This window comes from Micropterus salmoides, unplaced genomic scaffold (assembly GCF_014851395.1).
Source record: "Micropterus salmoides isolate LMB-PRFRI ecotype aquatic unplaced genomic scaffold, ASM1485139v1 Ms_hic_scaffold_14, whole genome shotgun sequence".
Classification (NCBI taxonomy): domain Eukaryota; kingdom Metazoa; phylum Chordata; class Actinopteri; order Centrarchiformes; family Centrarchidae; genus Micropterus; species Micropterus salmoides.
The window spans coordinates 9,094,672-9,109,661 of NW_024040485.1; the positions used below are offsets into that span (position 1 = coordinate 9,094,672).

Genomic DNA, 14,990 nt, shown 5'->3' on the forward strand with positions numbered 1-14,990 from the left:
AATCTATGTTATAGACATTAAAGGCCATATTTGGTGACATTCTATGTTTCTTATTGTAAACAAATCCCATAAAAAGACCAAATTTGAATTGATTCCACTAACAGGTGTTACAGGCATGTAACCAAAGCCTGATAAATTTTATTCCCCTTAGCCATTAAGCAGAAACTATTAAAAACACACCAATGAGCCAAATCATTGCACTGGGTGACATGTTCATTCCTTAACATGAATGCTCACACTAGTTTAATTTCAGTGAATCCCAAATATACTGCCCTGCATTTATAAATACTCTCTAGAGCAGCAGATGTGGATTACTCCACTGCTGAAAATAGTCCCTAACAAATGCACTATTAACACCTCTTTGGAAAACATTTGCTAAATACTACAGGAGTTTTAGGAAATTATGTAGCCTTCTTAAAAAATGGGATTTGTTGACAATACCAAAAGTATAATGTATCACCTTCGATTAAAGTTGTTAAAGTTTCCTCATCCCTATTGTCTGCTAGGAGGACAGCGCAGACCTCAGGTGCCAGCTCCAGTTTTCCAAGGAGGAGTCCAGCCTGATGAGAAAAAAGATGGCAAAGCTGGGCCGGGAGAAGGACGAACTGGAGCAGGAGCTGCAGAAATACAAGTCAGTTTACGGGGACGTGGACAGTCCTCTTCCCCTGGCTGAGTGCTCTGGTGGTGGTCCTCACACCACTCGAGAGGCTGAGCTGCGGTTACGGCTCAAGCTGGTGGAGGAGGAGGCTAACATCCTGGGCAGGAAGATCGTGGAGCTGGAAGTGGAGAACCGCAGCCTGCGGGCGGAAAATGAAGACATCCGCTGTCAATATGAAAGAGACTGCTTTGGGCGGGAACCCTTCTCCAGCATGCCCTCGTCGCCATATGGTGGTGATGCGCTGGAGTCCGCAAGTGAGCTACGTCGCCATCTGCAATTTGTGGAGGAGGAGGCCGAGCTGTTGCGCCGCTCCATCTCTGAGATTGAGGACCACAACAGGCAGCTGACATCTGAACTTAATCGCTTCAAGTTCGGCCCCAGCAGCAGCCCTGTGCCTGTGGGCGAGGAAGGTAGTGAGGGAGGATTATTTAAAACTGGTAATGGGGGGAACGGTAACAGCTCCAGCAGTGGGATGCTGATGGAGGAGCTTAAGTCAGCCAGGATGCAGATCAATGAGCTGAGTGGAAAAGTGATGAAGCTGCAGTACGAGAACAGAGTCCTCATGTCCAACGTCCAGCGCTGCGACCTGGCTGCACACCTGGGCCTGCGCTCCGGCAGCCCCCGAGACAGCGATGCAGAGAGCGACGCAGGTCGGCGAGAAGCCACTGAGGAAGAGGAGGCAGGGCGACTTCTTCTCCTCCATCCCAAGAGGGAGGGCCCAATAGGGGGAGAGAGTGACTCTGAAGACCTGTTTGAGAAAACAACCACCTCAGGGTTTGGAAGCATGAAACCGTCAGATGGTAGTGAACTCAGCGCCACTGAACTAGCCAACCGCAGGAGGGAGGAACGGGAGTCATTCACCAACGTGAAACGTGAGGCAGAAAGGCTGGGGAAGACCGTGGACCGTCTGATCACGGACACCGACAGTCTGATCTTCGAGGGCAGGCTGCTGGTGACGACAGGAGAGAGCCTGGAAGGAGGAGGGGCGGCGTCTGGAAACAAACCAGACACCCAAGTCTTGGACACCATCAACACTCGCATGAAGGCTTTCCGCACTGAGCTACACATCTTCGTGGAGAAGCTGGACCATATAGGAGAGGGGCTGAGAGAAAGGACGGACGATCTGTCACCCATGCCAAACCTCACAGAGTCCAGTAGCTTCCTGTCCACAGTCACCTCCATGTCCCGTGACTCTCCCATTGGCACCTTTGGAAGAGACCTGGTGACGGACTTCCAGGTAAGTTCAATGGATAGACGTCCTGTGACCTTTTCTGTTTTCTATCTATCTCTCAGTACATGTTGTTTTCTTTCTGTGGCTGCTTTCCTTTGCAAAAAGAGACATATTAATACCAAGGGGGAAGGCCTGTCTACCAGTATAGCAGTTAGCCATGATGGGGAAAAAGTTAATACTTTAGATTCTTTAGACCGTCACAAACAAGCTCTTTTAAAATCTTGCATGAGGACATTGATTAGCATCCCACCTGGTTGTCGCAGGAAAGAAAGGTTAAATAGCAGGCAGAATCCAGACATGTAGGTAGCTAAGAGAAAACCCTCTGGTATATTTATAAATGTGATAAATTCATTTTGCTTTGATTTAAATGGCCCTAAGTGTGCAGTCATTAGTAGAGCATTTAAGTCTAAAATAAACTAAATGAGATCCTAAGTCAGCACTTTGTGCAAAAAATCTGCTCTAATTAAAGAAAGTGGCAGGGCTGTCCATCTTTGGCAGAACAAATACAGTCCACAGCCATGCCTGTCAATGGGAATCTCATTAAGTTGTAGGAAAACATAGCTTTAAGGATAGGTTCGGAATTTTTCAACTCTATCTTAATACAATATTCACTTGCCCAATGCCCATATGAACACTAAGAGAGTTATGGGTGTAATCATTCCTCCTATCCATAGTGGCAACAGGGTGAATCCACTGTAAGAAATAGTGGAGGAAATCCACAGTTCTCTTCCGTGCAAAAATGTATGTATGTATTCTCTTAATGTGTTAAAGGACAAGTGCGCCCTCCTCATCTCTTCTTGAGGCTAGGGGCCTGGGGCTGCATTAGCCGCTTCTAGCATAACACAAACCGATATCTCCAACAGAGCTGCCGAAGGTTGTGTTGCATTGTGGGTATTGACAAGGAAGAAGAATGCCTGGAGTAAAAAAACAATATCTTTGGTTCAACTGTATCAATTTTGATCCTTTCTTTTAAAAACTGTTCAACACAAGTCTGGCAATGTTATAGCAGTGTAATGCTAAATCAGCTGAGTGCCCTTTTAATGTTAGCCGAAGCTAATATAATGCTTAAGTAGTCCTATATTAGCCAAATCAAATGTGTATCTTCCAAAAGTTAAGGCATATTTTGTACGAATTTCCCTGTTTGTGTTTGCATGTTTGTGTTTCCTTGCTGAGATGTGGTGGAGGGAAATGTCTTACCAGGACAAATTGACCAACTTAATTCGGCTAACTCTGCTGAAGCCACACATTAGCTTTGTCTAAACTTAAGAATGCATTTTTGCACAGAGCGAGAACTCCAGGTTTTGTCCCCAGTTTCTTACAGTGGAGTTGAGCCACAACATGTGTGGAGTCTGACTGGGGCGGTGCACTTATCAAATGGTAACAAAGCGAGATAAGGAAGGAGAGAAACCTCCAGTGGAGCAGAAGGGCAAAAGCTTGCTTGATTTTGAGTTTCTGTATGAATGATCCTGACTTTTTTGGTTTTTAAGCAGGGGGTGTCAGTGAATTACCACAGGGATAAATGGATTGTGGTGGGCAAATGTTAACAGCAATGCTGCTTTTTGGTCCTTCAGTCCTATCCTTGTGAAGCGCATTCACCAAGTGTTGGATTGGTCACCCACATATAGGGAAATTAGACGATTATGAGACAGGTTAGATTGATTCGAAAAAATCCGAACCTATGATTTAAAACCTCAAGTGACTCTTTAGACCCTCAGACCTTCGATGCCAGCACAGGGTGACATAGCAGGATTCCCGCTACAACATGAGCCACCCAGCTCTTCCACACTGGCATCATCGCCACCCCTCCCCTGACCCACCGCCACCATCATCCCTTCTTGCTGCTGCCACATTCACATCTGCATCTCCATGCACATCCTCATAGCCAGCAGCCCTGCCTGCCTCCTTCTCCCTGCACTCACTGTCTGCAGCTGCCCTGCTTCCAGTCAGCCAGGGCCAAGGGTGCTTAGGAGGGTGCTTGAAAGGATGCTTGGTGTGAAATATTAAAGGAGTTGTGGCAGCTTCTTCCATTTGGCTTAATTCAAAGCTTTTCTTTACTTAGTGAATTGTTGCATGACAAAGTTTAGTAAATATTTTTCTCCTTACAGCTTTGCTACATCATGCTATCATTTGTATGACTCATTATGACAAATAAATGGTGTAGCAAATATGTTTGCACAATATATCATCATACACACCAACACAGACATACGTGAGATTGGTTAATCCATGGTGTTGCCAAGGAGACCAACCATAAAAATGTGTGCACTGTCTAAAATAACCTCTGTTCAATAAAAAAAAAAGAATAAACTAGATTTGCATGGCGCTGTGTGAGTTGCCTGTGGAAGAACCTCGCTGGCTGGCTTCCTGCTTTCTGTCCTTGTATTATTGCAGCTCAGTCAACATATCAACATACTGTGTACTCTTCCAAATCAGGGTCATTATCTCTGTGCTGCATGATCAGGCAGACATCTTGGATGTCTTTTCTATCAGCCAGATTGTCATATGGAATAAAACAAACAGCTCTTCAAACATTTCTCACTTGGAGAACCTAATCTGCTTTGTAGAGATAATAGACTGAAGCTCCCTCCATGCTCATTCTGCCCAATGCCTTGTTTCTGCTTTGCTCCTCTGCCTGTAGGACTCACTGGTTAGTCTGGGTGAAGCTGGGTGGATTAGTCAAAGCTAACCACTGTACTAACAACTCACACCTGTTCAAAGAAACAAGGCCCTCGTCCATTGAGAGTTGTTGAAGATGATCAAAGTTGTAGAATCGTGGGGTTTTATATGTATTAGGCTATAGAGCAAAAACTGTCACAGCAACAGCAAAAAGTAGGATATATTGTCAATGTATACAGTATATAATACATTTTAAAATGAAGATATGTACAGAAGTGCATTCACCAGAGATACAAAAACGAGATGTCTTCTTGCAATTACAACTTAAGTCCCATCATTTCAAAATTACGTTTATCTCATAATAACAAAATATGTATGTTGTAATTAGGTTCTGATCTGGTAATTATCTTGTTGGAAATGTTTTCTTGTAAGCATGACTTTCTTATCTTGTAATTATACGATGCAGATCTTGAGTTAACCAAAAAATCCTGCGCACTGTCAGTAACCTTGCATTAATGATATTTCAGTAAAATTTGAATATTGTGACCATGAGATCTTTACAAGATAATTATGTACTAAATGAGATTAATAGTTTCTTTTAAATACCCTTTACACAGGTTAAGTGGTTGATGAAGGATGAATTGATGGAGTTAATACTGTTATACGAGATAATAGTTTCTAATAATTTCGAGATGCTAAGTCATAATTACAAGATTTGGAAGTCATACTTCAGAGAATATGTCCCCAACTTTTTTGCTTTGGTGAAGGCTATGCACTTCTGTAGTTCCTACATGGCATGATAGCATAACGTTCCGGCTAGCTAGGAAGAATCCTCATTTAAAGAAATTAGAATGTGGGCACTGCTACAAAAGGGGGCAACTAGCATGGCGCTGTCTTTTATGCTCAACTGAAGCCTCAAATGCCTCCAGTGTATTTTAAATGCTGTAATGTCTGAAAACAATGCTCAATGCTCAAGATGCAACTTTCCTTAGTTGACTGCTTCTATAACACACACGGCTGTGCACCGGCATGTGTTGAAAACCTTTAGCGTGCTAGCTCTCGCTCTGCAGTTTGCCGTGGTATCTCTCAGCTGTTGGTTTGGACTCATGTATCCCCCATTGCATGCGCTTCATAACAAGTGTTTTGCATTCTTTCCCCCCCGATTCCCTCTCTTTGTTCCTCTTTGTGTTCCCGCCAGATGTTTCAGCCCATGATTTTGTTCATCCTCATTCTTGTCCTCTTCTCATCTCTCTCATATGCCGTCATCTTTAAGTTGGTCTTTCTCTTGGCGCTTTTCTTCGTACTCTAGTCCGTTTGTTTTTCTCCACACTCTGTTAGTTAATTTACCCCTTCTGCTTATATTCTTTACCCATTATCTGTTTTATTTTTGTTTGTTTTCCCCGCCCGCTTTCTTTCCTCGTCCCCTCACCCCGCTTGTTGTCTTCTGTCTGTTTTTGTCCACAATCCACCTCACACATCTCTCCCAATACCACCACCACCTGCACCCCTCTATCCTGCACCTGTCACACATCCCCCCAACCCCTTACACCCACCGTCCACAAACCTCCCCCCCTCCCCTCCCCTCCCCTCCCCCACGTCACTCACAGTCCGGTCAGAGGGATGAGCTGGAGTGGCGTCTAGGACAGGAGCGAGGCGTGGAGCCCCAGAGCCAGAGCCAGGGTGGGGGCCAAGCCCAGAGCAGGGGAGCCCCGGGACCCACTAGGTACCACAGGCCCCTGGCTTTAAGAGCAGAGGTCAGTGCCTCCTCCATCTCCCTTCCACCTGTAGGACTGAGTTGACACTAGCCTTTTGTTGACCTGGACTCTGTTTTCTAATCAGTTAAATTGATTCAAAGACAAACCTGGTTTGGTTTCTTCTCTGCAGAGCGACTAGTTCTTTCTTGTGAGCTGTTGTGAAATATAGCTCTGCAGGGCCTGTAGACGCTTCAAAAAGCATCTTTTAATTTAATGCAACCTGTTGCATAATCGACACAAGAGGCATACAGGCAAATATATGAATTAAAATAATCTAAAGTCATGACAATAATGATCAAACCAAAAATGTAATAAATAAATGATGGTGCAGAATGAGGGTCATTTCACTGAAAAAAGATGTTACTGGTGTCTTTGGCATGGAAAGCAGTGCACCATGGCAAGAAAGACTTAACCTGCCCTACAGTGAAGCAACTGATAACATTTACTGGCCAGTTCTGAGGAGTTTGACTTTACAGTTTATTTACTGGAGAAGTGTTTCTGAGCAATATAAACTTTACATTTGGATGATTTCAAATAACAGGGGTTACAATTTTAACAAAAGGTTCGTTATCATCAGAAGGCCGCTCAGTCCAGCATGTCTAGTGACACTCCAGCCACAGTCACTTTTTGATGCCAAACACGATTTCACTTCATACACCCACTCTACTTTCACAGTTAATATCACTCCTACTGCCACTGATCTTTATTTATGTATTTTTTTTCAACATTTAACATTTTCTTACTGCTTTTTAAATTCCATACCATTTGCCCCCTTTACATTGTGTGACTGAAAGTACATCTTATCGTGCTCCGAAGTTAACGAGAGCTCTGCAATTTTAGCTAATTTAAATTATAAGTTGTGCTATAAAATGTGTTTCTGCTGGTAGACAGCTTGTTGCCCTTAAATTAGTATGACACAGCAGCCATGCACAGCTACAGTATACTGACTTGTTAGACGCATGTATGCACTCAGTGTATCACAGCTGAGTCTGCACACAGGGGCCTCTGTAGTCATGCACTCTGGCACCGGTCCATCACTAACGACTGCAATGTCATGACTCGACTCAGCAAATTAAACGCATGTAAAAGTGCAGCTTACACAGGAGTGTCACAATACACTTTAAACACACCCAGTGAGAAAAAAAAAGAGCACAATCAACGAGGCGAGTGGTAACGTTGCTGCCGCACACATCAGCTCAGATCTGTTAAATCCTTCAGTGACTCGGCTGTTTAATAAACCCGCTGTGTAATCGCAGGACACCGGGATTCATAATCGCTGCCTCATGCTTGTGTTCATAGAGAAATTGCCCGCTGTTATGTAATGCAGAGTACTGCCAGCGGTGATGTGACACATTACTATTACAGTTACAGTTATGGCACATGCGTGTGGACTTCTTTGTGTCCCTGTGCTTTCTGCTGCAGTATAATCCGTGAGGTGAGATGAATGAATGTGAAAGCAGCTTGGATATGGTAGGATTAGCAATGCCCTGTAGGCCTGTATGATTTGCATTTGACATTGGGCTGACAGAGAGGTGATCTAGGGTCAGTACACACTGAACAGCTCAACTTACTGTCGGAGGGTACAGTGAACTCCCGCACACAGGATAGGAGAAAGACATTGCATTATAAACCGCAGCAGTTTCTAAATTGTCAGAGTCTGCACAGTTGTTTTTAGAAAGACAGGGACGTCTTGTGAACAAGTTTAATAATGAAGAAGAATCATTACATTCAAAACCATAAACATAAGCATCTCATTTGACATGGGCTCAGTTCTCGTTATGTTTTATTGGGGATAGAAACCATAATTTAGATGAAGCTGTTAGTTTTCAAGTTATAATGAAGTCTTCATGCAGCTCTAGTAGAGGTATTTATACAGTTTATCACAGTATCAATTTGCCCATCACAGTTTCTAGTCACTATTCTGTTAATTGAAAAAAAGTAGCTAGTGTGTTAGAAATTGTTCGACTTTGATTTTGGGAACTACACTTGAGAGTTAGATGAGAAGATTGATACAACTCTCCCATCTCTGCGGTAAATATCAGAGAGCTTTGATGCTGTTAGACAAAGACGTGTACTCCAGCTCAAGTCGTGCAGCATTAAATTATTATAATTTCCTGAGATGTTGCAGAAGTAGGTTTGATGGGTTTCTGCTTGTGTCATACTCAGATCTCATGTGAGCTTTTTCAGTCCTGCAGTGGAAATTGTAGAGAGCAAATATAATCAAGTGTAATCATCTCAAATAAAGCTTTACAGAGAGGCAAACAGAATCGGTGTGAGACATCAGTATGTGATGTAGTTTATCCAAAGTGTTGGTAACGTAACTGTGTGCTGTGCTGCTGTGGGTTCAGCTCCGGGACACGCCAGCTTCTGACATCCAGTTTCGTCTGGATCATGAACGAAGGCTGAGAGCGGCGACGGAGGAACGGGAGGCTGTCGTTTGTCTGCCTCAGGTATAATAACGCCATGTTTGAATGCCTTTAGATTTTGAGCATAAGATCACCGGTATCACACCTCACTTGCTCTGCTATCTTTGCTGAAGTTTTAACATACTTTTTAATTAAGTGTCTCCACTGGAGAGGGAAGAAAGTTTTGGTTTAATATCCGCACCAGAATTTTGTTTCAGGCTTAAGATTGATGTCACGGTCTTCAGTCTGAAACTTTTTTTGTACTTGTAACATGCAAACCTGACTTCTTTCATTTAAACATGATATTCAGAATATAATCAACGTGACACTTACTCTTACAAAATGATCCTTTTAAAAATACTTTTAAAAAACTATGAAATGGATGGGCCTTTGTTTTAAAATAGAAGCTTTCTGTCATTTTAAGCACACAAAACATACAGTTTTCTGGTTCTTGCTTCTGAAATGTAAAATGTTCCTACTTTTTTTAAACGAAATATTTTTGGTCAGACAAAAAAAAGCTATTTAAATTTCTAAATTTTCTGCCATTTTTTGGGACAGAATAATTATAAAATATATTCAATCTGTTAATGATGACAGATGAGCTCAATAAATAACCAAATAGACCTACTCAGGAATTAGCTGCATGTCCAAAATGATGGCCAAAAATCACATTACATACATTATTCACTTAATCTTTTGCCTGATCCCATCTACAGCAGGAAGACGAGCATTTGCATCTGGAGGCCCAGCGTGGAGGTCTGGAGCTGCAGGGACTTCAGAGTCATGAGGTGCCCTGGACTCAGGAGAGAGCCATGATGCAACAAGAGCTCCGCCTCTTCAGACGCAACACCATCATCTTCTACATGAAGCTCAGGTGGATCCTTATGCACTGGAGGCTTGGCCGCAAGGACGACTCCGAAGAGGGGACGGTGCACCCGGAGGTGAGAGGTTTGACATGCTGGGTTGGATCTGGTGGATCATAGGTTTTAAGTATTTCCATTTTGTGTTAGCTTATTCCTCTACTCCACTACAGTTCAGAGGGAACTATTGTACTTTTTACCCCACAACATTTATTTAATGCCTTTGCAGATTCAGACATGTAATTAAGGTTATGACCCTTAAAACCAAAAAGGCACAGCTCAGTTCTTAATCCACAAAGCACGAAAGCAAACCAGATTGTGGTTCGATCATTAGGAACGAGATGACAAACGCATCCCTGACTCATCCTGAAAACCTTTTGTTCCTGTACCACTTTGAGGCGCATACTTTCCACTGGGATGCAGGTACTTCTGCAGGACTGATTGATAGTCTGGTTAATTGGCTGCTGGCTGATCGAGCGACTCCATTTGTTGTTCAGCTTATTGACCTAGCAGTCGATACTTCACTTTTTCTTGTTATCTTCTCGGGCTCCTGGTTGATTAAACTCGTAATTTGTGAGATTCAGGTATTGCTGGTTTTGTTTTTGTTTTTCAGGGATATGTTCAAGTGACTTTCATAGCTCTGCACTGCACTTCTCCAGAGACCACAGAGCAGTTATTTCCACTAAAGTTTCAGTTGATGGAGGAGATGAGTTGCTGTAATTATGGATCTTTTTTCAGCTGTGCTGGGTATTGCAGCCTAAACTGTCTACCCAGTTCCTACTAAACCTATCATAAACATAATATATACTTTATATATCACCTTGCTTTTTTTAGAATATCACTTACTTTTTCATATATCTTGGGCTGGGCATTTTTTCTGTAATTCTTTAAAAATTAATTGAATTTCTCTTGACTCTGTTCTGACTCATCAGTTTATTCATGCAGTATCGTGTCATGAAACCTAATTTGCGCCTACAGATGGTGCAGCAGCGAGGAGCCAACATGTACCTTATTGCATGTTTACCACACCTCCTTGACTTGACATTGAATCCCAACAGAACATTTTCTAAAGTCAATTTCATTTTTAAAGCCCTCAATCACGGTTACAGTTTCAAAGTGTTTCACACTGCTCACATTTAGATACAGTAAAATAAAATATATTATATATTGAAAACTGGGTGAAAACAAGAAAGAATGGCCCAGTTTCAGTGTCCTCCCTTATGGACTCACAGACGCTAATTCCTGATAAGTCATCATGGATTCAGAGCCATCACACTGTGTAAAGGATGCTTTTGTAGACTGTTCTAATGTTAAACGCGATGGCAAAGGAAGTCTGAAAACACACACATAGGGGAAAGGCTGCCAAGAACACGTTTACTGTAATTTTATTCAACCTTTAGTTATAAAGGGTGGTCTAATGAAAGCCCTTCACTCTTATTTGCATTGAGCTCTGTTTACATAGTAAAAATCCAACTATTTGATGACATTGAAACTTACACAGCTGCAACTAATACGAATAAAATGCTGAAACAGTTAAAAGACAATAGCATTAAATCAGCATTGAATCAAAATTGAACACCACATTACGGGATAAAGGCAAAAAAACATTGAAGGTACATATAATACAAAAGTCAGTGGTGGACTCACATCAGCCAAAGAATTCAGTTGATTCAACTTTAATACCTGCTGCATTTTAAAAACCTTTTTACGGGGCTCTGTTCTTTACCACAGTGCATTAGGGCCATTGTGGATTTTTTGGTTTATTATGGAGCATCAAAACCTAATTGCTGTTTCCTTCATTCCAAAGAATCTCAAACTACATACATGTGTGACTGTAATTGGAGGGTATGAATGTGAATTTGGCAGGTTGTTTGTGTTTATTAGCCGGGTGAAAGTCTGGAGAATCATCCAGGGTGTTTCTCTCCCTTCTACCCATTGCATGCTGGGAAAGGCTCAATGACTGTGAGCCTGAAACAAAATGTGTTGGTACAGAAAAATGTGGGCTTGAAATCAAACTCAGGCTTTTCATGGCCGTATCATCTGTTCCAGTTCGAGAAGTTGGAGGGTGTCCCAGAGTTGGGAGTGATAGTGGAGCAGGCGGAGGGGGAGTCGGATCGAGACGACAGACTGTGTTTACCGCAAACTCCAGGGGACGTCCTCGACACTGGGCCCATCATCCCCTTGCCGTCACCTGATCGACACCTGCAGCATCAAAGACAGGTACGCGCAAATTTACACTTCCTCCACTGGTTTTTGGCTGAATTTTATTATAAAAAAATTAGGGAAAACTGCAACTACAGTGACTCCCCTGCATTTGAACATAAGTAACGTTTTGAGTTCATCAGCCATGTTGTGATCTAGAAGCCTCCAGGAAGATTAACTCATATTAGCCTGAACCTATGATGAAAAATAAAACACAGTGGAGATGATTATTGTGAAAAACCACGGCTTACCAACAGCTTGAATTCGATGGCATTCGATGCAGGACTGATTTATAACGAAACCGGTAATTTCCTAAACTCGTCAAGTTCTGGTCCAGCCTGCTCCTTGCGAGAGCTGCCATTGCTTAAGAAAAACATCCCTCCCAAAACGTCATACAAATCAAGCATTAAATTTAAATTGTTTTTGAAGATCTGGCCAAGCCAGTGCCCGTGGATATGCGGACCCCTGGGCTGAAGCCTAGATCAACATGTGTGTTAGTCCACACGAGGATACTTGGCCATTTACAATTCCATCCATGGACGACTCCTAGATTTGATTGAATTAGGAATTTTAATTTTACTCAGGAGGGATGGAATCTCAGGCATCCCAGACTCGAAATGCTTTAACTTGTAAATCTTCGAATTAAAGAAAAAAACAGCAAACTCAATTAAATATTTAATATTTGTTAAAATTTTAATTGTTTCAATCATCTAACAATGTTCAAGGTTTATTAGCTTTATTGTCATTTTGCAATACAGGATTGCACAGTTTAATGCAGTTGCCCATCCATACTACACACATAAAACATATAAATAAATAAAAAATTAGATTGAAATAGAAATAAATAAGTAAAATACAATAGAAACACTATAAGATATTATACAGTTACATGTATATAAATACATTGACACACACACATAATGGAACATAAGGCTGTAAAGTTACAGTGCAAAGAAATAAATCAGTAGGATCTTACTTGTTCTCAAGTAAAAGTATTGTAGAATTAATTATTTTTCTCATTAATTTTAATCGTGTTCAAAGGAATGTTTGGCAGCCGTTCATTAGAGCTGTTTGGCATGGTATGCAGATGACAGTTTTGGCCTAGATAACTAGGTAGAGGCAGTAATTATTTTGAGTACATCCACTTTTAGGCTTATTGTTCAAACAACAACATAGACTCTCAGTTACATGCAAAGGAAACAAAAGGAGCTGTGTTCTTCAGGCTGCTGAATGTTTCAGAGGAGGAAATATAGCGCGTGTTGGAAACTACTTTCCGTACGTCTGTCGACCACTTTGCCCCTTTGTTAAAGTAAAGATATGGATGTAAGCAATTTGGGTTGGATGCATTATTAAGCAGCCTAAGTGCTCTACTTTGTCCTGTGTTTTGATTTTCCCATAACTTCTTAAAAATGGTTTGCACAGTGATCTGACATTGGTGCTTTAACAAGCATGCCCACTAGACTATATTAAGCTTTGTGCATGAGAGCAGAAATGCAGACTTGCTTTAGTAAGCATCTGCACATGGCTATTACAACAGAGCAGTGCACAGATCATAATTCCTGCAGCCAGAGAGATAATAGTATGTTAAGCCTTAAAGAGGTCATTCGAAGTTTTCAGCGAAGACTTATAATAATTTAGGTAGTTTGGCAGCTTGGTGAGGGAAAAATCCTGATTCATCCATTCCTCTGGTACTGCCAATGTCTGATAATTTTGAAGTGCTTAGGTATATATATATATGAATATTGTAAATACTATAGATGAGGTGATGATATTTTTTCCACAGGCGCTGTGAACTTTCATCACATTTAGTGTAACGATCTGTACTCAGTACATTAAAATATATGTAAAACAAGTTTTAAAAAGTTAAACAAGGATTTCACACTGACATAACAGTTCTCAAATGAGCTTGAAATATGTGGAACAGGATCCCAAGGATTAAATTTAGCTTTAGATTGAATTTTGTATTTAGCTTTGTGGTGCACTGGTTAGCGCCGTGACCTCACTGCAAGAGGGTCTTGACTTTGAACCTGACTGGGACTTTTCTGTGTCAGAAGTAACATGTGATGTGTTTCCCCCCAAATCAATAGACATGTATGTGAATAACTAAACGTATTTGTGTCACTGCATCTTGCAAAGCTCCTGGGTGTTGACCGTTGCTCTTAAATAGAGGATGAATTTCCCCATTGGGAAAGATATTAGCTTAAAGCCTATACAAAGTTGTGATTATAGCATTTTCTAATGCCAATCGTTTTTATTTGTAGAAAAATAAGACAGTCCCTTTGAAAATTAGTACAGTCTATGTGTTGCTTTTAGCCAATCACACTGTTGGAGGAGTTTCGAGAGGAGCTGCGGGAGGAGGAGACACGGCGATGCCAACTGCAGCAGTCCTACACCAATGACAAAGCCGCCTGGGAGGTCAAGTGGGCAGATCCGTTTGTGCAATAGTAGCCTGTATTGCCACTGGCGTGCCAAAGTTGGAAACCTTTCAATTCTACACGTAATGGCTTTTGATTAAAGGTACCCAGTGGACCTATTAACCACTAGTGGTGCTAATTTTGTGCTTCAATAGAACAGAGAAGAAGTCTGCCCGCTGGTTGGGGCATCCTGCTGGTCCAAGTGGTTTAGATGCATACCATTATGTAAAGTAGTTCAGTTCTTTCGCCTCTTATTTTTATTCAGGCTGAATGCCTTTGCTACTGCTAGCTTGCAAATGTGGATGTAAACAATGGAGGTTTTCAAAAATATTAAAAATCTGCTTTGCAAATGATTTATGATTTATAAAAGGCACTCATTGTGTTTGTTAGGCCTCAGGGATATACACAAGAATGTACAGATATCTTTGTATTTACAAGCAATCTCCACAGGGTACCTTTAACTTAAAATAAATTTGCTTGTAAGCTAGCTAGCTACCAAGCTAAACAAGTGGTTGCTGCAAAAAAAGCGATTTTTGGGGAATTCTTCAGATATCATTTCCTCAAGGAATCCATTAAAGCTGGGGTATGCAAAATTAATCCAAAATATGTATTTTTGTCAAATTCAGCGAATATCTCCTCAAGGTCCACTAGCTGTCCATTCTATGTGTGTACTAAAAAAAAACTTGGTGTGTTTACACTGACCTTGCTCTATAAATGGGAAACAAACAAAGTGGCCTACATCCCACCACACAACACTATTCCAGCAGTTCTAGCCATGATTTGGTTGTTAGGTGACATTAAATGACTTTCCCACAGACATTCAGCTTACTTTCTAGTTTGCCAAGACATG

General features: G+C 41.6%; 1 protein-coding gene across 3 annotated transcripts in view; it reads left to right on the forward strand.

The window, feature by feature from the left end:
• Positions 1-14,990, forward strand: part of LOC119901810 (microtubule cross-linking factor 1) — a 66,890-nt gene that overhangs the window by 31,814 nt on the left and 20,086 nt on the right. For all 3 annotated transcript variants that reach the window (XM_038717498.1, XM_038717499.1, XM_038717497.1), the window contains exons 5-9: positions 507-1,895; positions 6,113-6,259; positions 8,608-8,709; positions 9,381-9,605; positions 11,574-11,744. In XM_038717498.1, coding sequence (XP_038573426.1) covers positions 507-1,895; positions 6,113-6,259; positions 8,608-8,709; positions 9,381-9,605; positions 11,574-11,744 — 2,034 coding nt within the window. The remainder of the gene's footprint in view (positions 1-506; positions 1,896-6,112; positions 6,260-8,607; positions 8,710-9,380; positions 9,606-11,573; positions 11,745-14,990) is intronic.